This window comes from Chenopodium album, chromosome 8 (assembly GCF_948465745.1).
Source record: "Chenopodium album chromosome 8, dcCheAlbu1.1, whole genome shotgun sequence".
Lineage (NCBI taxonomy): Eukaryota > Viridiplantae > Streptophyta > Magnoliopsida > Caryophyllales > Amaranthaceae > Chenopodium > Chenopodium album.
This window is the reverse complement of record NC_137841.1, coordinates 75,190,907-75,214,399: the sequence shown is the minus strand read 5'-3', so window position 1 is coordinate 75,214,399 and position 23,493 is coordinate 75,190,907. Positions and strand designations below refer to the sequence as shown.

General features: G+C 33.5%; 2 protein-coding genes, 1 non-coding gene and 1 pseudogene across 3 annotated transcripts; 2 read left to right on the top strand and 2 right to left on the bottom strand.

Moving 5' to 3' along the window:
* Positions 1-2,920: 2,920 nt before the first annotated feature.
* TRNAI-AAU (transfer RNA isoleucine (anticodon AAU)) lies at positions 2,921-2,994 on the bottom strand. Its single transcript has one exon. It is a non-coding gene; the product is annotated as a tRNA-Ile (tRNA).
* Positions 2,995-3,842: 848 nt separating this feature from the next.
* Positions 3,843-4,640, top strand: LOC145556717 (LOB domain-containing protein 21 pseudogene; annotated as a pseudogene).
* A 3,098-nt stretch (positions 4,641-7,738) lies between these two features.
* On the bottom strand, positions 7,739-11,432 carry LOC145556715 (trihelix transcription factor ENAP1-like). The gene is made up of 2 exons (XM_081618369.1): positions 10,553-11,432; positions 7,739-8,013 (listed from the first exon to the last, which is right to left on the bottom strand). The coding sequence occupies exons 1-2, from the start codon at positions 11,244-11,246 to the stop codon at positions 8,000-8,002; spliced, it is 708 nt and encodes a 235-aa protein (XP_081474495.1). The 5' UTR covers positions 11,247-11,432; the 3' UTR covers positions 7,739-7,999.
* Positions 11,433-19,179: 7,747 nt separating this feature from the next.
* On the top strand, positions 19,180-20,866 carry LOC145642419 (alcohol acyltransferase 9-like). The gene has a single exon (XM_081693598.1). The coding sequence runs from the start codon at positions 19,285-19,287 to the stop codon at positions 20,629-20,631; it is 1,347 nt and encodes a 448-aa protein (XP_081549724.1). The 5' UTR covers positions 19,180-19,284; the 3' UTR covers positions 20,632-20,866.
* Positions 20,867-23,493: the final 2,627 nt, after the last annotated feature.

The following is a 23,493-nucleotide window of genomic DNA, read 5'->3' as shown; positions in this document are numbered from 1 at the left end:
GGTGGTGGCGGTTGCGGCGGTGGTGGTTGTGGTGGGGATGGTGGTGATGGTGGAGGTTGTGGTGGTGGTGGTTGCGGCGGATGTGGTGGCTGAAGTAGCATATATACCATCAAATAAATACAACTAAGTCAACTATACAAAGTGTAATACTCCGTGGTGTTCTGATTATGTAAGTGTATGCATATTCAAGTTTTTTTTTTTTTTTTTTTTTTTTTTTTTTTTTTTTTTTTTTTTTTTTGTGTGTTTAAAGAGCCACAAGGGTGGGGAATGAGAATCGATCCCAAGATCTCTTGGAATCGGGAGGGTTACTCTTATTTTTTAAGAAAAATGAAATTAACAATTGAGACAATTGTTTCTATGTAAATAACTTTATTACTTCAAAGTTGTAAGAATGTGGCAATTTCTTTCAATATATTCGTTCTAATAATTTATTTAATTCTAACTTTTAAAATAATATATTTATACTTAGGAGTTAGGAATTTAAGAGGTGTGTTAGTATGTTAGGGTCGATTGTGATCATGTAAGGGTTTTCTATCATCTATTGCAAGTTTGCAACTCATAACATTATAACATTGATTGTCTATTTACTGTGCCTTTTTTTTTTTTTTTTTTTTTTTTTTTTTACCAACTACAATTCTACAAGGTGGTCATATGATGAGAATCTTTTTTAAATCTCACAAATAATTTTCGTTGCGGATAAGTGGAGGTAAAAATAAACAAGTACTTCGTATTTCTTCAAAAATAAAACTTCCCGTCAAAAAAACTAGCTGAGCAGGATTGGACTGGGCAACCGATGGGTCAAAGAGACCGGGATTGCAATATTATATTGGGCCAGATCAAACACTTGGACTTTTTTAGTAATATGGGCCAGGCTGTAAAAATTATTTGAAAAATGGGCTCTGAAATGGGCTCTATCTTTAAAGAATCTTCTCTTGATCTAGTCTTCATTTGTCTAATTCATCCACTAGTAGCTCACCAATTTTCTGTCATGGACTCATGATGTTTCTCATATTATAAGCTACTACAGACCTACAGTAGTGTTTAACTCGGACGATGTCCAAGTCGATATACTAATTCTGTTAACTATTATTTGCAACAAAAGATTATTTTATATCTCACAAATAATACCCCTTGTTGCAAATAATAGTTAACGGAGGTAGTTTTCATGTATTATAACTTATGTAGATGAATTTGACCTTTTTTTTTTATATATGTATTTAATTAACGTAAAGTCAAAGAAAATGTCTTCTAGCCAACATCTAGTATAGAGTACTACTTTAACAAGTAGAAAAAGTATTAAGTACAAAGAAAAACACTCTTGTAGTCTATATTGACTAAATATTTAAGAGTGATGAGCAAAATGCAAAGATAGTATGACTTTTTATTCATTATTTCTTAATAGACTCAAATCATATTGCTGCCATAAACGTTTTTTAATTGACGTGTATTGTACATATTCTTACAAATAACGGCATGATAATAAGCATCTATATGTATTTTGAATCAATTGCTCTAAATTTTTTGTCCCCATTAATATCTTAGAGGCTGAAATTTTATTAACTATTGTGGATGTTAGTTTTTTTTTTTTTTTTTTTTTTGGGTTAAATTACTAGCAACTAGTATTCAAAACTTAGGATCAATTCCGTCTCCCTATTATTTTTGTATTCGACTTCTAAAAATAAATTAAACCTTTCAAAAAAAAAAAGGACTTCTTAAAAAGGAACCGAGTACTCCCACAATTATAAAGGGTTTTGGGGGTGTAAAAAGTGAGCAAGAAATCTCCTTTGGAACTTTTCTAAGAAAAAACAAGCACAATTCACCGCAAAAGAAGTTGCCATCACTACTTGCCTCTAATTTCCACCACATAATGTGGTTTCCAATCCATCCATCATTAGGGAGCTCTTCAGCTCACCAATAAATTTGTAGAAAATCTTTCACGCTTATAATGTTGATCGAATGTTCAAATATCATGATATTAGAGGCAATCAAACATTAGTAATTTAGAAAGGGAAGGAGTAAGACGTACGAAAATTAACGTTTATCATATTTCTTGTTGTAGGTAAAATTATACATAGTTACTAATCCAAAATCTTTAGTTAATTTGACATCAATGTTTACTTAAAATGCACCCATGCTTTGTGAAATTTAAAGCACCCATCGAGATATAGATTTAATAACGGTATAACATATCCACAATTTTTTTGAGTCACTAATTGTAAAATAAGAAAGAACTACTTTTTTTCTAGAGCATATTACATTTCACGTTGAATTACCTTTATTTTTTGCTTAATAATATTAGTTGCAATACTTTTTCATCAAACGTAAAGCTAATTAATGAAAGTTCATCAACCTTATGTTCTTATTTTCTTTTAGTTACGTCCGACAAGCGTAATCAATATTGGATTACTATAAATCAAATTAAGCTAAAGTAGGGGCTCGTAAGTACCTAAAACCCTAAGCTAGGTAACTAAAGACCTTTGCTTTTTATTTTTACATACATTCATAATGAAAGGTTTTCAAATCAAAGCAAATAGACCAAAGAAATGATTCCCTTTTCAGGTAATGTCACTTCCTTTCTTCAAATCAAATGAGTGTGTATGTGTTTTATTATCTTCCTTTCTTGGTGAACTATCTTGTCATTTTACTATTTTCTACATTGAAAATAAAGAAGAGGTTTTTTTTTTCCAAAAAATAAAAAATTAATGTACATCCTCATGTCCTATATAGTATATTAGTACGTCATTATGTCCTACATTAGCTTTCCTTCCACTTAAATAATAGCTGGTCCATTTTTAGCAAAATTTTCTATTTATATTTTACTAGCTAGTGCTAAAAATGATGAAAAAATATAAAAGTTAAAAAAACCTAGTAAAATTTTTGCTAAAAATGATGGAAAAAATTAGAAAGTTAAAAAACCTAATGGCCCATGCAGGGGTCGAACCTGCGACCTTGGCGTTATTAGCACCACGCTCTAACCAACTGAGCTAATGGGCCTGTTTGTTTATAAGTTAGAGCTTTATCCTGTTATATTGTTTAATAGTCTAATCTGTTCCTTCACATATAGCCCGACAGGTGTATGTGTACCCAGTTAACTCAGCTTTATCCAATCCCAACTTACCAAACTCAAGACAAAATCATCTGAAGATAGATTTATAAAAAGTGAATTCTTACCAATTTCAAGTATAATGATGTATTTGGCTTACTAAGTCACTTAATTATACAGTAGCTTTTTTTTTAATATATTTTTTGGTTAAAAAAAATACTACCTCCGTCCAAATTACTCGCAACTTTGGGTTATTATTTGTGAGATATAAAATATTTCAAAATTGCGATTAATTTAGACCGGAGGTAGTATTTCTGATATCATGAGCAAAAAGTGTAATTTATAGATTAATAATGTACATTTGTACTTGTATGGTTCAACCGTTTAAGTAGTTATGAGATCTTATTCTTTTCACTTGATTTTATTTCTGCCAAGTTTTTTTTTTTTTTTTTTTGGTACATATCCTCCTTCAGATCACTTCATCTTTTGTAATGGTTCAAACTTAATTTTTACATTATTTACATACGTTTTGTCATTTGTTAAACTACTCCGTAATATATTAGAAGTTGTTTCGGTAAAACATTTCAAAATATCAACTTTATATAACTATATTGTGCATTAACAAACATAAAAATCGAAATGAAACAAAATAACCATGGTTCTTTCAATATAAACTCCAAGGAAGACAGTATGATTTGTATCAAATAATAGTAGTATTGGGAGGCCCACAAAATGGTTTTTGGCTCTCAAAGTTTAGGAAGAGAGTATATGCATCAAGAGAGCCCCCCCAATGTATCAACCACATATTGACATATAAATAGGCCACTACTATATCAAGGATAAGCCTATTCATAAAACACAACACAACACACACACGAAGTGTATGTGATGTTGTGTACTTTTACTTAATCAATTACTTTATCTCTTTTCTTTTGAATGAAGAACCAAAACCAACCATGAAGAAGGGCTACACCGAGCCCAGGTCAAGCTCATCTTGCGCGGCCTGCAAGCTACTCAAGCGACGGTGCAGCCCTAGCTGCATATTCGCCCCACACTTTCGAGCCGACGAGCCTAAGAAGTTTGCCAAAGTCCATAAAGTGTTTGGAGCCAGTAATGTGAGTAAGATCCTTAATGAAGTCCCTGAGGAGCACCGTGAGGATACTGTCAATTCTTTATCATACGAGGCCGAGGCTCGCCTTCGTGATCCGGTCTATGGGTGTATTGGTGCTATTGCGCTCTTGCAAAGACGGATGATCCAGCTCCAGCATGATCTTGCCCTCGCCCGTGCTCGATTAGCTCAGTACAAGGCTAATAATGTTACTGCTAGTAGTAATACTGATACCGGTTTCTTTGGTTTGGGTGATCACAATGTTAGTATAATTCATATGAATTTATGTAGCGAAGGTTTAATAAGTTCAGATCAGTTTAGCCAAAGTGACAGTGGAGCTTATAATACTACTGACTTTGGTCAAGTTCCTGATCTTCTTCCTTTATGATCATTCATGTAATTAAATGTAAATCTATATATTTATCAATCTTTCAAAGGTCTATTTTAGACTTAACTTGAATATGTCCTATTTAACTTGTTCCATCCCTTCCATGGTTATTTCAGGCCTTAAAATATAATTGTACATAAATCATACTACCTCCGATTTTTTTTAGTTGTAACTTTGGAATATTTTATATCTCTCAAATAATACCCCAAAGTTGCAACTAAAAAAAATCGGAGGTAGTATATAAATAATCAATCTCAAGAAAGTAAACTTATATCTTTCCCTAAGTTAATCGGCTTCTTTCTTCTTCGGCCGTACAAAAAAGTCCTTTCATATCCAAAAACTGCGTAAATTAGCCCTTAAGGCGAAACCGAGATACGTGTAACCCTGATTAAGGTTTAAGATCACCTGGAGAATATGACACTAGAGAGTAGAGATGGCTAAGCAAAAAATATCCAAAGAGAGAGAAGTGGAATAATAAAGGGTGAGTAGTGGACAAGGCATTAAATTATGATGTATCCCTGAAAATGCAGCTTAACCATTGCATTTGGTACACCACAAATATTGTACTGGTTGCGCATTTCTAATTTGATGCGACATTTGTGTGTTTGGCACACTCTTTTCCGCAAAATAAAGTTAACCAAAATTTCTTCTTTTTCTACTTTCTTGAGAAAATAAAATCCTAGCACAAATCATGAGTTTGATCAAAAGAATACTAGTTGTAGTAGCAATGTTTTACTGTTAAACTTATTGATTTGCTTTTTGCATGTGCGAATGCAAATCCAAAGGAAGATGACTGACTAGAATATCAGTTTCGTTGACAATCGACGTTTATCCTGTTACCTTGATCTTGAAAGGCAGAAGCCACAAGAGAGAGCAATGAGGGAAGATTTGGGGGGGGGGGGGGGGGGAGGGGGGCTTAATACTCGGGTAGACACGTCGGGGCTTAATACTCGGGTAGACACGTCATTACGTTGATAGATCAATACTACGAACTAATTTGACAGATAAATATAGATGGAAGGAGTATATAATATGGCGATATCATACTTGTATGTAAAAAATTGAAGTTATCTACCTAAGAATGTTGTGAATTTTGAGAGACTTTATTGTCAATTGATTTTAGGATAGAAACTTAATTGAAGTTAAGCGCTTTTGCTTTAATACATAAACGAATTGTACAAAATAAGAAAAATGTTGAATCTGATTTGACATTAAATTGATTGTATATAAGATGTTAATGTCTTGTGGAGCCATAGTCGCAACTTTATCAAAGAGTTTATTTTGGTATCCAAGGACTATTCTAAGGGTAGTAGTAGGGTCATAAAATAAGGATGATTATCCTATTACTATTAGTATTAGTCTTTTCTCAGTTTTCGTCTAAAACATATTGTTGACCCTTAAATTGATCTGACAAATATGAGTTACATTTTGTGGGGGTGAGAGAACATGGACGATAAATAGCCAGATGTTACACTGTAAATGTTAATCGAATAAAGCACATATCTAATATTAAGATATCTAGTGTCCTTAAAATACGACTATAAAATTAATTAAAACGACTTTTTAAAGTGACCGAAGACTTGAATGACTTCCCTTCTTTAGTTTGAGATTGAGAATCTGTATATGCAAATGATTTACCAGGATAACAGTATATTATATTCTATCTGTAACATTTACTACAAATTGTCAATATTGACAATAGAATCCATTATGATCGTGATTTATGCATCTCAAATTACTCCAACAAGCTACTTGACTTCTCCAATTTTTTGATCCAAAGAAGAGGATCTCGTGATAAAAAAAAAAATAAAAAATAAAAAACATTATCATACATTTCAATCCAGTACGAGCATAACACTTCCTGAACTTTTGATCACAAGTTAAATTTTGTGTAGCGCTAAGAAAGTTGAAAATATATCAAGCATGTTACGAACTTCTTAAGCAGTGCTTAGCTCAGCTCAGCTCATGCAAATGTATCAATCAACCAATCACCTCTACCTCCCCACCTCTTCCACCACCCTACCCCATTCAATCTATAACCTTCCCATTATTGTCCTTGGTCGGTGAGCTTTGTGACCCTCCTAGGCCCTAGCAACTTCAAAGCATTTCATTCAACAAGTTGTTGCAATAATTCTGTTTCTGCTATGAAAAAGAATTTGCGTACTCTTTACATGAGCTGGGAAGTTTCCAACCTATAGATTATAACACGCAAAGAGTCGTCATGAGACTGAAATTTGTTTTTGTACAGGATGTGTCATGTCTAAAGTCCCCTGTGAGACTGGTAGCTACACTATCAAATTCACTGTAAAGCCAACAGGCTGAGAGAATCGAGGGCAGACAGAAACTTGCAGCCTTCTCGACAAGATACGAAGAGAAGAGGGGTGCGAGTGACTGAGTGAGGGTGGGGGAATGGCATACAACAACTTGCGCCCTTCTCGACAAGACAGGAAGAGAAGAGAAGAGGGAGAGGGTGGGGGAACCCCTTCAGCCCTTTTCTAGCTATAGCTTACTGATAGAAGATGCATCCCCCTTTAGATAGGCTCCACCACTTGTTAAAGCAATACATATGCACAAAGGACAGTAGTGAGCAGACTGACTCCCAAGAAAGCAAGTTTTAATTTTCAGACATTCATTTACTCTAGCTTTCTGATTTTTTTTTCCATGTACGGAGTAACACCTACCGATTATCAAAATTTAGTGATCCAATAATAAGCTGAAACAGTTTACAGACTTCAAAGAAGTCATGGAAACCAAGAAAACAGGGAATGCATTCAAAGACATACGAAGTACAACATAAGGCTGCCCCATCCCCTGGTGTGAATCGAACCTGCGTTTTGTGGGTTAGATGTGGAAGCCAAGAAAAACATCTTTTGTCTCCCTAATTCTCTTGTTAAGTACAAAATAACTCACAGTAGTACAGTCTCTTACATTCTCATGCTGCCCCATAACATGCTGAGTAATAGGTTTTATTCCTTCCCTTCGAACCAAGCACATAAATGGTTTCAAACCCACATCCAAAGGTTTACAAGGTAATTAAATTTGTATACAATCATTACATAGCAATACAGGTTTAGAAACGGGCGATAAGTGAGATGCAGAATATTATAACAATTACTACTTCTAAAGTTCTTTCTGATCATCATAAATTCATAACTCAATAGAATCTCTACAGCTCCATTTTTAACTGATTAGAACACAATGAATATAACGAACAATAAATAGCACAACAAATAATTTATATTACATGCTCTAATTAAAAGATGGTGTCACTCAAAACACTTACAATCAATAATACCTGGGAACAGAGCGCAATCTTCTGAACCAATTTCCACAGAACTTCCACCCTTCCAATGCCATGTACAAAGCATCACACAGAAGTAACAAGGTGATACTCCTAAAAACAACTTGCGCAAGGAATGAGTCCTTCATCTTCAGTCCAGAAAATGAAGTATGATCTCTGCTATAATTTCTTGCCTGTTTCAAAACCACGTTGTATCAGACATGGCTAAGTTAAGTACTCAGAAATTAAGTGACAAAGTACATTACTACCCTCTTCTCAGCTTTCCAGTTATACATTACAAATAGCCCTAAATGAAAGTCAAAAGTTCACGGAGCTATGGCAAGCATCTAGAAAGACAAAATATTCAACATTACTGAATTAATTGCAGAAGTGCTTATAAAACCCATTCAACAGCTGCCGAATGTCACCACAATAGCATGCAGCAGCCACAGGACATACACAGCCCCAAAATGTCAATGGACAAGAAATCACTAATGACTAACCCTAGCAACTATGCTTGGCCTAAATGAAGACTAAAGCTTCAACGCACAAAAAACTGATGGCAAAAAAAAAAAAAAAAAAAAAAACAAAACAAAACAAAACAAAACTCCTTGAAACTAATCAATTAAGCAAGCATGCTTTCCACGTCACAAAATTGGTGTGGTCTTTGTCACATAAAGATCTAAGCAAGTACGGTAGCCTATCGGTCAAGATTTGCTCATCCCATCAGCATTCAACTATGAAGTATACAAGAGAGCATTGATGTTCTGCATGTTCTTACAGGTGTCAGCCAAAACAAATACAAATATAGTTAAAAGCACATACAAACACTGATGGGCCGTGATGGCTCTTCTGACTGGTTCATTCCTCCATTGGTACAGGGGGAAAAAATGAGTTCGGTTGAAAGAAAACGAATTTACTTTAAGGCACACAGAAGAATGCAAATCCATATACGATTGGATTAGTTTTCACAACACTGTGCCAGAGGTCTTTAAAAAGTCAGCAAATTTAGCATAGAGGCCATAGACTACTGGATTCTCAGTGAAATAGCTAGTCACATCAACAAAACTAGCTAATCTCATCTACAAGACTATAAGAGTCAATCAGCTAGCACAGTATATAGGAATCACATAATCTGATGTACACAGCCTAAAACCTGCTATTATATCAGGAATGTAACCCTTTTAGTTCCCTGATTTGACAATCTGACATGTAAGCACCTCATTCTACTTCAAAAATAGATAAGCAGATGATAATGCAAAAGGCCTTTTATGAGTTAATACACTATTAATCCAAACCTAAAGAATAAGAACTTCACTTTCACTAGCTATGCAGATTCAAGTAGCCAAAGAACTAGTCTACAATTGTATGAAAACGCAACAGATTTCCTCACTCAAGTAACAAAAATTAATGTAGGCAAAAGGCATTATATAAGAAACAAATATAAAGAAAGATATGCGAGAGATAACATTCTATGACAGAGGCAATAGTATACAAGAGAGCATTGATGTTCTGGATGTTCATTCAGCATTGATCTACTTTACTAATCCTGCAAACACCATCTAACATAATGCATCTGAGTCCTGTTTCAAAAACCAAATGGTGCGAACAATAACTTTTTGGGAGTGAATAACAGACTTCATCCGATTGTAATATTAACCTTATAAAGCAATAAAGGTGGATTTTTTTAACTAAAGAAGATTGGTGAAACTCAAGATTTATCATGCCAAGTTGCAAACTATTCCTTTCCCGTACCCAGTAGGTCTAATAATGTATCAAACTCCCTAATTTTCCCGGTTGCCACCTTTTCAGCTTAAAATCAATCAACCTAACAATGGGATATAATTTATTTGGAAACATAATTAATGATGAAATGCCAAAATGGCAAGATGCATACCTCAGGGATGTTTTGAAAAATCACAACACTTGTAGGGGAGATTTTTTTTAAAATATTCAATAATTACATATATGAGGCAATTTGTGATTTTTGGAGTAAAATTAGCACCATTACATTGTTCGCTTGTCATATTTCCCGACCATACCAATGTGAGCATAACTCCCGGGATCAACAAAGTTTTGTTGATCTCAAACATCAAGGTAATCTAATTTATCACTACATGTCTGCAATCAGCCTCTAACATACAACCACGAGATTATAAAGAACCACAACACATATAAAACGTGCCACAAAAAAGTTACGCAATTGAAACATTCTTTTTATCCTCATGATCAGCTACATGTTCCTATAAAGATTCTGGTCTATTCCTCACCAAATCCACGATTCCTTCTCATTCCTATCCATGCATTAAATTAACAATCAAATCCGGAGGCCAAATCTCTTCATTCCTTTTCTAAACAAAGTTTTGTCACTCCAAACGAAATGATGCACACTTGATCGGTTGATCCTACTATAACTGAGGCTTTGTTCACCTCACACCTCGATTCCACTTATTTCAGGAATGACAAGTTACAATTAAGTTAAATTCGCGCTAATAAGTTCAAACAAGTAAAGTTCGGGTCTTAAAAGGGGTACACTAAAGTTCAATTCACAATTACGGAGTTCCAATAAGAGAAATTCAATAACAAATTTAGAAAGCCAAACACCATATCAAATTATCAATCAACAAAATCTAAAGCTTTAACCAAAATTCAAGCACATTATAGCATTATTTAAAAAACACAAAATTCAAACCAACAAATAAATAAAATTAACAGAAATTGAGAAGTTCTCACCTGTTGAAGCAGATCTCTTGTTAGAACGCTTTAATCTTTCGAGCTGAATTTGAGCATCTACAAACATATTCATCCTCTGAAGCTCCAATTCCTTAGCCAATTCCAATTTCTGCTTCTCCAATTCCATAAATTTCTCCTGCTTCCAATTCTCAATTCTCTCGTAAACCTCTCCAAACTTCACCACCGCTCTCGCCAACTCCTTCACCGCCGCCTCTCTTTCTCTCTCCTCCACCATTTCCACCGCCTCTCCATCTTCATCCGACTGAGTCGACTCGCTCGAATTCAAACTCGACTTCAAATTAGGGCTACGATTATGGTTATGGTTAGGGTTAGGGTTAGGATTAGGGTTAGGGCTAGCATTTTCGGCAACAGAAACCTGAACAGCGGAGGAGGTAACATTACCGATCAGAAAATCAAGGCGTTCGAAAAACCGCCAAGTGGACGGCGGAGATTTGACCTTCTCAACCTTATACTTCTTCTTGATCGTATCGATACGATTCTTACACTGAACGTCGGTTTTCCGGCGAGTAATTCCGGCGGAATTGACGGCGTCGGCGACTTCATTCCAATCGTTTTGCCGGAGATTTCCGCGGTTGCTGCGAAGGTAGCGTTCTCCCCAAGCTTCGATCAACACCGCCGTGGATTCTTCGCTCCAGCAGTCGTCTCTGCCGCCTGATTGCTTGGGAGCTGCCATGAGAGAGAAATTGCGAGGAATTTTGAGGAGAGAGAAAGTGAAGATGAAGATGAAGGTGAAGGTGAAGGTGAGGGATGAAGATGACGCTGCATTTTGATTGGTTCTTCCAAAGTTTGACCGCCGGTAACGTCAACCATTGCCCTTCACGGAAATTTGGCCGTTGTTTTTTTTGTTGGTTTGGGTATTTTGGTGGGGAGGTAAGAATGTGAGGGGAAAATGTTTGGAAATTGAATTGGGTTGGATCAGCCCAATTTCCTTTCAAATGACTGGGCCTTTGGAATAGATACTTGATAATTTGTACACATCAAGTTTTGTTAGAAATTGTGTCGCCAAACAATGAAAATTCCTGAGAATCAAGGTTAGCCTAGTTGGTTGGGGGCTCTCCTTTCACCTCATGTGAGAGGGGTTTGATTCTGACCCTAAACAAGTAAGATTTTCAATATCCCCTCTACTTGCAATGGAATTCTCCTTACCAACCAAAAAAAAAATTGAAAATTTGTATACGGTACTGGCGTATTCAAGTTTATTTTTTTGCTCAATATAATACGAAGTAATTAAATAAGCAATAATTGTAAGAGCTAGAAAAAAACTCTCACATGTGTATATATTTTGTTTAAAAGAAAGAGGTCTAAAGTTGTTTCTTTTTAATGTAATAAGGAGCTTATTTAGAGTGAGCATCATTACTAGGGTAGAGTGCCATGTGACGTGTAACAATAGAAAATACTTGAGCTTGAAGTGTATATAACTAGTGCATGTATCACAATTTGAGAGTTATAAAACTTAAGGGTTACAGACACTCTCTTTTAATCACTTTTTTTATTTAACATTAAGATTAACACTTTTGTCACGCCATGATAATTAAAATCAACATATTATACAAAGCATATTTAATAAGACCCGATTTGATAATGTATTGTATATTTTTATGATAAAAAATTGAGTAATGTAAGCACTTGGTAATTTGTAGAATAAATACCTCCTCTCTAGTTACTCTAATAGGAAGTGAGCTCACTGTTAATATAATAGAGCATCTTGTGGCATATCCAAGAAAGTGGGCGGTTCGTTGTTTTGCTTCCAAAACTACGGACATACACTTGTTGTCTCCAATGATTTAGATACTCTCCTATCTATCTATCTATCTATCTATATCTGGTCCTTTTTTTCACGAACCAATTGACAGTAACTGTTCTCAACTTTATTACCTTCTTGAATTGATTTGAAACGAATCATATATTCATGCTGTGAAAGGAGATGGAGCTTTGTTTTCAAATTACTACCCAATTGAAAGATAACGGTAGGATAATACTATTACCACTTGAATTATCCCGGTATTATGCTTCCTTGATCATTTGTAAATAAGGAGTAATATTCATATTGTCTCAACACTTCATAATCAAATATATATACTATAACATAATTGTATTAATGAGTTTTCATATATTTTCCGTCACTCTATTAGTAGTAAAGCCCTATTCTTTTGATCTCCTAAGCATAGGAGAGCAACTTATTTTTATATTAAGCGCAGCAGAGCAAAGCAAGTAGGGCATAATAGATCAGAGCAGACCACATCAGTTCAAAAGAATAGGGGATACTTTGTTTTTCTCGTTACTATAGGGATATTTTGCTCTTTTTCCAACAACTTTTGCTTAGGGGATACCTTTGATTGATGGGGTGTGTTGAGCCAAGGTCCGATCAAACCACCCCAAATCCTTGTATAAATTTTGATTATGAGACTGATGAAGTACTTAATTAATTTTTAAATGAAAAAGGTACAACCCATTGCAACTAATAATATTCCTAATGATCAACTCACCTAATCAAATCCAATCTAACACAAACAGAAAAATCTTAAAATAAAAACAAAGTAGAACTAGTCAATCTTTTTTCTGCCTCTACTTTTGTGAAAAGGTGTGAAAGATAGTTAAAAAGAATGGTTTATCAAAAGAACCCAAGTGGTGAAAAAGGAGATACTAGCTAGATAGATAGAAATTGACATATTATTATATCATTATTGTTATAATTATTAAGGTTTAATAAGATATGTTAGCATTAGCATGCAAGATCCATGCATATCCATCTTAAAAGCAGAAATCATCCTATATACAATTATCTCGTGAACCATGCAATATAATTTTGGTAAGGAAAAAAAAAAAAGAAAGAAAGAAAAGATAACATAATGTTGAAAGGACATGCAATGTAATCAAACAAATGAATCAAATGTATCATATCAAGACAAGAGGACCCGACCTTAGCTTTGTTTAAGATGCATGTGCATAAATTGATTCCCTTTTGCTTGTAACTTTGTGCTTAAATGAGTGTTAGATGTTGGGTTCATATCTTCGACAAATCTATAAACTTTGTTTGAATGTTCTAGATGTTGATTTATTTGGTGTTTATTTTCAACAAAGTTGAAAGAGACCATAGGTTAACAATATTTTTTCGCATTGCATCCAATCTTATTTATACTATTATGACAAAAAAAATCTCGTATAAAACCCTTGATTAGGCAATGAGCTGTTAATTGTTTGTTTGATCCTAACATGCGTATCTATTAGTTTTGGTTATTTGAGATTTGATTCAATTATTTGATTGTATCTGCTATTTTCAAATTTGTCGCAAAGAACAATAATTCTCTCCTCTTATATATAAATAAATTAAAATTTTCATAAAAAGCATACAAAAGCCGGAGTGGAAAATGTGTTGCTTCGTTCAATCAACTACAGTTATTTGTTGCAGTGCTTAACCTATTGTAACAAATAAGAAGATGAATTAATTAAAATTTTATGAGGCTTAATTGACTACTTAATACGTAATATGATGACACAAAGTCTATTATCTCATAAGAATGAAGATACCATTGATGATCGATCATATATTGGTGTGTCCCAATATACTCAGTATCCTCAATTGGCATTTGGCACCATATAAAGTATAAAAGTATTGCTTTCAAACAATAGTTCACAAACAAAAACATCATTAATTCATAAAAGCTACATCAAAATAAAATTGAAGGCAAACCACATTGTTTTTGTCTTGTCGATATAATAACGTACTCATAGACAGCACATAAAAGGGAATTAAAGTCGGTGTTCTAAAATTAATTGATACAGCCATGCATGCATAATACCATCCACATAAAAACTGTTAATAAATAAATTTTCCAAAATAAATTGACAGAATATTCTGACATAATCTTCATTGAAAAATTCGTCAAATTCTTGCTAGAAATTAGAGGAACATTTGAAAAAGTGCAAGCTACGCCAAAAATCTTTAATTAAATTTAAGGGAGTACATACTAGTGTACTGTACTAGCTACTGTGTTTGTATTTGTGTTTTATGTTTTGTGTTTGTGTTTATGTGTTTGTGGTAGAACCAACCGTAGAAGGTAGTACTCTTCTAGTGTGTTGCTTAGTGAAATGCATCACTCATTGGAGTCAAACTTCTATATTCACCTGATGTCACATTGTCATCCACGTCAACTAGTTGGCCTCCCTTTCTTCTTTAGATTTAATGAATTTATTGGGAGGTTACCTTACCTCTAGGGCAAAACCCTAAAGTTCGCCATCAACCAGCCACCCTTTTTTCCGTGAAAGGAATGTTACGACGATGATGATGATTGGAAGTAGAGGATGTAATTAATTTCTTGCACAACATTATAAATTGAGATATTTTGAGTAACTTTATGTTTTATCTTTATGTGTATACGCTTTCACCTTTGATCTATGAAACTATGATCACATACTAACATTACATTTATATGTATGCTAATGTGCTTTCAGTGGGAAAGAGAATAATATATATAGTCTTACTATTTACTAATTAGCATGAGATACTAGTCTCAAGTGGTTGTATGCTTGTATTATTAAATGGGTTGATGGAACTTCCTTTAAGTGATAAAAAAAATGTTAATTATAGGGGATATAAATAAATAAGAAGCAGGTGATTATATAACGACACAAATGACATTTTAATGACATGATGAGACTAACCTAATTCATATTTGAAGATGTTATAACTCGATCATAATATTTCTTTATATCCTTAAATTATTCATATCCTTAAATAATACTTCGACATAAAAAATACAAAGTGATTTGAGTCTTATGAAATAGGCGTTGCATGCTCATATTAATTATATAGAGGGGATCAGAAGTATATTTATTTGCAATATATGGTTAGGAATATATGACCTAGAGTAACCTTTAGGACTTGATTATAAGTTCAATAAAGTTGAACTTTTTCACAAGTATAATCCTAGTAGTTTATGTACAAGAGCTTTCATAGGTATGCACCATTGCTTCAAAAGAGTAGAAAGTTTTTTCTTGCTACTTTTTTACTGATTCTCTTTCTTTAGATATAGGGCGGCCAAGGAAATCTAAGCAACATGAATACATGATAATTTTGAATTAAACTTTGTGCCAAAATCGGAACATATTCACAACTCTTGCTAGATTTCCTTTTTAGAGGGAATAATGTTTGTGGGATCAATACGAATCTCCATTGCTACATAAAAAGTTAAACATATAGTAAAAGACTAAAAGTTATGCATATAATAGTACTCCGTAGTTCTTACAATATCTTCGAGTAAAAATAAGATTGAAAACCGACAAAACTATCATGATTATATAACTATTTATGCTTTGTTCTCTTTTATCTGAATTTATTTTACTACTAATAGAATCATCAAAAATCTAAGTCGGTCTCTATTGTATTGATAAATGATAATCCGATATCTTTGTCACTGAATAAACTAACCTTAACTTTTCAAAATTGAATTCTTTGACTAAAACATTTTTTACCGGGCTAATTGATGTTTGGTAATATTAATTCGCACTCTAATCCATTGACATGGAAATATTAATAAAATTATACCTATATATTTGTTTATTGTTATCATATTTGAGTACTGTTATAAAAATTATGGTTACAAGTCTTTTATATAAGTTGAAGATAACACGATCATTGAACACTAAAATAATACCCCTAGCACTTTCTATATGCTTATATAGTTATATAGCATAGTTATTACAATCATACATTAGTCGCAATTCCACATGGCTTGCGATAGCTCTCAAGAAATTAACAACCATCAATCAACCACATGCTGCAACAACAGGCATACCAACAACAAAATCCTTATCTCATCCAAGCAAATATACAAAACTTCCATTATAGAGTAATTATTATACCATGTACTCTAATTATTGGTACAATTTGCAAGAAAATAGTCTGGCATCCCATCATTTATTTATGTACTATTACGTACGGTTTGAGATAAATAACATCCATATGAGTAGAAGTAGAAATACACACCATCACCGACAAGATAATCTTTAAAGGAATATGACATATTAGTGTAAAGGTTTTTGAAGGACAATATAATATCTAATTTAAAAAAAAAAAATCAAGGTATGAAAAATGGAATTGGCAAATTTTCTTCTCAATGTAGAATTGTTATTTTGTCAAAAGAAATAATTGAGTGAGATTTGCTCCATCAAATAGTCAAAAGAGCATGTACCATCACTTGACTCTTTAATTGGAAATTGAAAGGCGGATCATGTGAAGTCAATTGATCTACATAACATGAGATGAATATGTATGCTTAATTAGTTTGATAGGATTATAATGTGCATTTCATTGAAAATTTAATTTAGACGACAATCAAACAATTATCTTCTTTTAATAGCTTAATAGTTAGATTCAAATCTAATCAATTTTCGCGATATTTGCTAAATGATTAATCCATATGGAAAAGGTGGACTGGATTTCAAACCTGAATCACTAGATTTCAAATAGGGCACTTTGTTATCATCCAGTTAATTTGGGTGAACCATGCTTAAGCTTATAGCCTCTAACTGCGGGCAAGCTTCCTCCAATTCCTTATAATTGTGACAATTTATTTGACCTACATTATTATTTATATACAACTTTGATCATTAAAATGTTTGATTATACACCGTCAAAATCAAAATTCAATACATCAAAAATATCACTTGAGACGAGTGAATTCAACAACATTTTGACTAGGCAGTGATGTATAATATGAACTATGAAGTGCTTACTAATACAAGTATATATAAAAAAAATATATTTGCCATGCTTATATGTACTAACAAACTTTTCATATGAATGTACTTAAGTCCTGTTCTTTTGAGCTTCTATGCAGATTTCAGCAGAGCAAAACAAAAACTTCTAACATTACATAGCATGGCTCAGCAGAGCAAAATAACTCAAAAAAACGGAACCTTATTAGAAAGAAATGAATTTAAAATATAGAAGATTAAAGTTAAATTTTTCCAGTTGAATATAATACTCCATGAGTTACATATAAGTAGCTAGCTAGCTATCATAAACCGCTAACATAGACAGACACAATTCACATAAAGCAAGAGACAAGCTGTTAATGTCTCTGATTTTTTGGTTTGAAATTCCCTCAATTATTATTAGTTTAATTAATTAAAGTGACACCCTAAGCTAAGAGAATCTCTACTAAATCTTACACAGTTCCAAACAATTCTCTCCTTAAAATAAAGTATTAGAGTTACCAATTATAAACTGACATTGTAGCATATAGGTATGGCAGATATAGTAAACAATTGTAGTTAGCTTTTGAGTTTTAAATTTGGTGCAAATTTGTCAATATACTTTTTTTGCATGAATAGATTAACTGTACTGTACTTGTAGTAAAAAGTAAGATCAATATTAGATTGAACTTGAAAATTTGATCCGAATATTTACCTTTAGTTACTTTCTTTGTAAACTGACATTGTTGATTTGTTTTCATTTGTAGCACGTAGCCAGTGTAGGTCTTGCTGGTAAAGTAAGCAAAAATACAACAGTGCTACCGACTACCGAATATATATATATATAAATAAATAAAAAATAAACTTTGGAAATACAGTAAGTTAAAGATACCAGTAGTAAATTGAATAGAACAAGTAGTCTGCACTATTTATTTACTTTCAGGTAATGGAAATTGATGTGATAATTAACAATGTAACTTGTGTCACTGTGTGTAGTAATAAATTTTACCCTTTTTTTTTATTAATTTTTTTTTTTTACCTAGTTATAGGTAAAAAAAATAAAAAAAAGGGTCTTGTTCTGTTAGGAATATACGAAGTAGGAAAATATATTATTGTGATATATTTTCCATATAGATCTTCCTAACATGTTCTTTTATATTTTGTACTTATTCAAGTTCCGTTCATCTTAATTCAAGTCAAAAGAATAGAGCCTTGAATAATATATCTATATCTATGTTTCAAGATAGATATTAAAAAGTTTTTCCTTTTCACATAAAAAAAAAATTGTCATGTGTCAAAACTTGTAAGCATTTTGTTTTTACTCATAAACAAGACACCTTTGGGTTGGATCACTTGGATGTGGATCTAAGTTCAAAACATATATCATCGAATCTAATGAATCGTCAGTTAATATCATGTTGAGTTCCGATTTAATAGTTTTGTTAAGTCCTTCGATTATGAATTGATTATGGTCTCTAACAAGTTCACGCCATTTCTCATATCAAATTTTGATAACTCTACATAGTGTAAGGCTAGTTAAACTTCCTCAAATTTCTGTAAGTACCTTAATTTAAGTTTAACATTATTCACATAGATTACTTTGACCAATATTTGTACTTTACACCTAAGATTTGATCAAAGTTCCGCATTGGTATATTTGTCACTCAAGTAGGACATTATTAAACAAAGAGAGGAAGTAATGTTACTAATGTATATGTCGTTTTCCAAAATTTACCTAAAAAGTCCCATGAAACATATCTTAACAAAACAAAAGATAGAAATAGATAAAGAAATAGAGATCAATCAAGGTAGCTATAGTCCTAGAAAGAGGGAAAATCATGGTGATTCTAATTTGTAACGCCGTACAATACTACTCACAACTATTACTCCATACCATTTTCCACCTAAACAATATCCACACAACTCACACTCTCTCTCTCCCCCCACCTCTTTCTCTCTCCTCTCTACTCCCATCTTATATATTTCCACTGTTTTCCCATTTATTTCCAAAAAAAATGTGCACAAATTTCTCATCTTCAAATAAAATGGGAAGCAACAATTTTGTTCAAGTTAAAGAAGCCATTGTTATCACCCCATCAGAACCAACCCCTAATTGTATTCTTTCTCTTTCCACCCTTGATTCTCAGCTTTTTCTACGGTTCACGATTGAGTATCTCCTGGTCTACAATCCTTCTAATGGACTCGATCGCAGGCAATTCTGTTCTCGGATTAAGTCTGCTTTGGGCCGGGCCTTGGTTCAGTACTACCCTCTTGCGGGCCGGGTTCAAGAGAGGAAAGACGGGCCTCTTCAGGTGGTGTGTCGGGCCCAAGGAGCTGTGTTTGTTGAGGCTGTTTCTGGGTATAAGAGGGTTGATTTCGAGAGGGCACCACGCCACGTGGAGGAGTGGCGGCAGCTCTTGTGGTTAAACGTGGATGATGTTTTGAAGGGGGCCCCACCTCTTGTTGTTCAGCTGACGTGGCTTGCTGACGGGGCGGTTGCAATCGGGTTCGGGTTTAACCACTGTTTGTGTGATGGGGTTGGGAGCGCTGAGTTCATGAACTTGTTTGCAGAGTTGACCCGAGGGGTATCGGGTCGTGGGCCGAGGCCCGTTTGGGATCGGCACTTGCTTGGCCCGTTTACGACGACGAAAGAGTGTGTCCGTTTTAACTCAGTGAGTCATCATCCCGAGTTTAACCGAGTTCAGGACTGTTGTGGGTTCATGGATAGATTCTCTACTGAGAAATTGGTCCCAACTTCAAGTGTCTTTGTCAAGTTTCACATCAACCAACTCAAAAGACAAGCTAATCGACTCAACGAGTCACCAAATTACACGTCGTTCGAGGTTGTTTCGGCCCATATTTGGAGATGTTGGGCCAAATCATTAAACATGCCCTCAACCCAAGTCCTAAGGCTAGTTTTCAGTGTCAATTTCCGGAACCGATTAAAACCGGGTCTACCCGTTGGGTTTTACGGAAACGGGTTTGCGCTCGCGTGTGCGCAAACCACGGTTAAGGACCTAACCGAGAAGGGGTTGGGTTATGCAACGGATTTAATAAAAAGGGCTAAGGAAAGAGTGGATGGTACATATGTAAGGGAAGTGATCGAGTTAGTGAGTGGGAATAGGACTAGCCCAGACTCAGTAGGGGTGTTAATATTGTCACAATGGTCAAGACTTGGGCTAGAAAAGGTTGACTTTGGGCTGGGAAAACCAGCCCATGTAGGGCCCATTTGCAGTGATAAGTACTGTTTGTTATTGCCAGTTCATAATCAGAGGGAGGCAGTCAGGGTGATGGTAGCTGTCCCTACAAGTGCCGTTGACATGTACCAACATTTATTAACAAAACCTTTCTCTTCTAATTAAGAAGTTTTCCAGCATAATCTTTGTTTAATTAGAGTTAGAGTTTTATTAATTAGATTGCTAATAACGATTTCATAACTCGAATAACATAGGCACAAGTTTTGATCAATTATTAGACTTACTAGTTTGTAATTGACCGTCTTTAATTTTGGTGTGGGTTTTGTTTAAGATTTTTGTGGTAGGATTACCTAACTTGTTGAATTTACAATCTAATCCTAATGACTAATTATTTGATAAACCAAGTGTGAGATTATAGTTTAGTAATGGCCAATTGAGCATGTTGTCTTGTAAATTTTGTCATTATCTAGGGGAAGACATAATTTATTTGAGATTTAGATATAAATAACAATGCAAAGCTTTCTATTGTGGGCAATTAAAGAAATGCTTACCTTGAAATCCATACAACCTAATTAAATCAGAAAGAAAAAGATGCAACTAGTCAAAATTATGTACTACGGAGTATATAAAAACAATTGGAAAAAGTCATGATACTTTTAGCATATTTGGTTAATCAATCGGTAGTGCTTAGTGCCGGTGCATTAAAGACATGCAAGTGATATGTGCATCAGTGCATAGACGGCTCAGTTGCAAAAGCACTTGTCCTACATTGTACAAAAAGTAATGGCTATACATTGATACGGCCGTGCAAGGTCATGTGTTGTGCCAGTCGGTGTGCATGTCATGGTCGTGGCCCGTGGGGGCCATATAAGAATTGAGTCAAGAAAATATTATGACATGTCAATCTCATTAAAATATGGCTCGGTCACTGGCCGCCCAAATTATGCCATGCTAGATCATATGATTCTAATAGTTTTATGACGATTTGTTATAAGTTAAAAATAAGTGGATTGGCAAGAGGATTAACTCATCATGCTCGTACTAAGGTTGTGACAAGTTTCGAAAATATGTGTCCATGTATAGCGCACTAACATGTCTTTGATGTCAAGTCATATTAACATTAGTTATCCTCGTGCTTTGACTGCTTGCTTAAAATAGCTAAGCAAATTAGTTTTTTCTTCTTACTACACTAATCTTGCTCCTAGTCAATCAGGTCATCATAATCATAAATGCGACAAACGCTTCAAAAAACGTACAAGTTTGTGAACACATTGAGTATTGAACACCCAACATTTAACACAATTTTAAAACTACAAGTCCAAGACATGATAAAGCCCAATATGCTACATTTAGATCCAATGTGCTAGAATTGTTGTAAATGTAATCAATTAGTGATTTTCATTTTGTTTAAGTAGGATGTAATCTCACGTGAAAAAAAAGAAGCAACAATCATCATCTAACTAAGTTAATGTCAGTTCGATCTAGATCAATGTTGGGAATTATGGATATTTCGTTACAAGAACATATGAACATCTTGTCCCTTGAGTAGTTTATCACTCGATCATAAAAAATTTCTTGTTATTTTTCCTTATGATTCCTTTAAGTAGTTTATCACTCGTTAAAAAAATAATAATAATAATAATTTTGAGTTTCCTAATTATTTTTCATGTTGTTTACTATATATAGCTCCTTACGTTTGGATTGACCACTTATCATATACTATATATTTGTATTAAATTTTTCTTCAAACACCCTTCAAAACAAAATCAAAACAATTCAAAGTTAAGTCAAATAGTAAAGTACCACTAAAACATTAAGGCAAACTATTATATAGAATTTAAATATGGTTAATTAGTTTAGTTAGTTGATAAAATTATCATATGGAATAATATTGATCAAATGCCAGAATCCATTGTTTTCATTAGAATATGATTGTACAAGATATTTTAAAATTTTGATCATTGAATCATTTTGCTTCCAGAGTCTTCGTTTGGATTGGTATATTTGGGTGCATAAAGACAACTAGAGAAGAATAAAATCTCAGCTGAATCTTTATAATTAGATTTTATAGATTAAAGTTGATGATAAGTTTATGTCCAATCGTGAAATTATGATTGTGGGTCAACCACTATGCTTTTCCATTAAATAAACCCACACAAAAATTGGTACGGAAAAGAATAAAAAAGTATTAGTGCAAAGAAAATCAAGTCAGAATTTGTGATAAATGCTTATAATGTGGTTAGTTCATTAGATGATTCTTTATGTTGATATTACCTGTATTAATTAATGAGTTTATATACAACCTATAATTTTGGAAGAAAATCCCGTGTAAATTTATGATCATGCTTTGTACAAAGCCTAGTCTTCTACTCAAAAGGCCAAAAACATATACATGTTTTCATAAAATTCATTTCAAACTCAAAAGGCCAAAACATATACATGATTGTGAAGCGATATTAAGCGTTAATGAAAATTTATATATATAAAAAAAATAATAAATAAATAAATAATAAAAAAAAAAACTTTTAGCACTTAATTACCTATTATGCTCACAATTTCATGTTATGCTTGTTAATATTACTCAAAACACAGGAAACAAATCAATTATACAGGAATCACTAACTTTAGTAGGCCCTGTTAGCCCATATCAATTAGATGGGCCGAATCCAGCTTGCAAAGATGATAAAATAAGTAATAAGCAGACTGCATGCACTTTATTTAGCCCAATAAACTCAATTGCTGAGGAACCCACAATAAACTCCAAAAGCTCATTAACCTTTAATCCAATCCATCTTCAATTTAATTTAATTTTATATTATTATTTAAATTAAAATGTACTCGTGCTAATCGAAATTACACTGATAATTAAAACAAATCAAAAGGATATTAAATGAATTATCGCATTTACTCATATGTAAAGGTAAAGTAGACCATAGACCCTTAAAAAAATCTCCAAATCAAACAAAGCTTCTAATTTGAGCAAGTTTAATTTATTGGGATATGATTGTGAAGTTAAGCATAAAGATA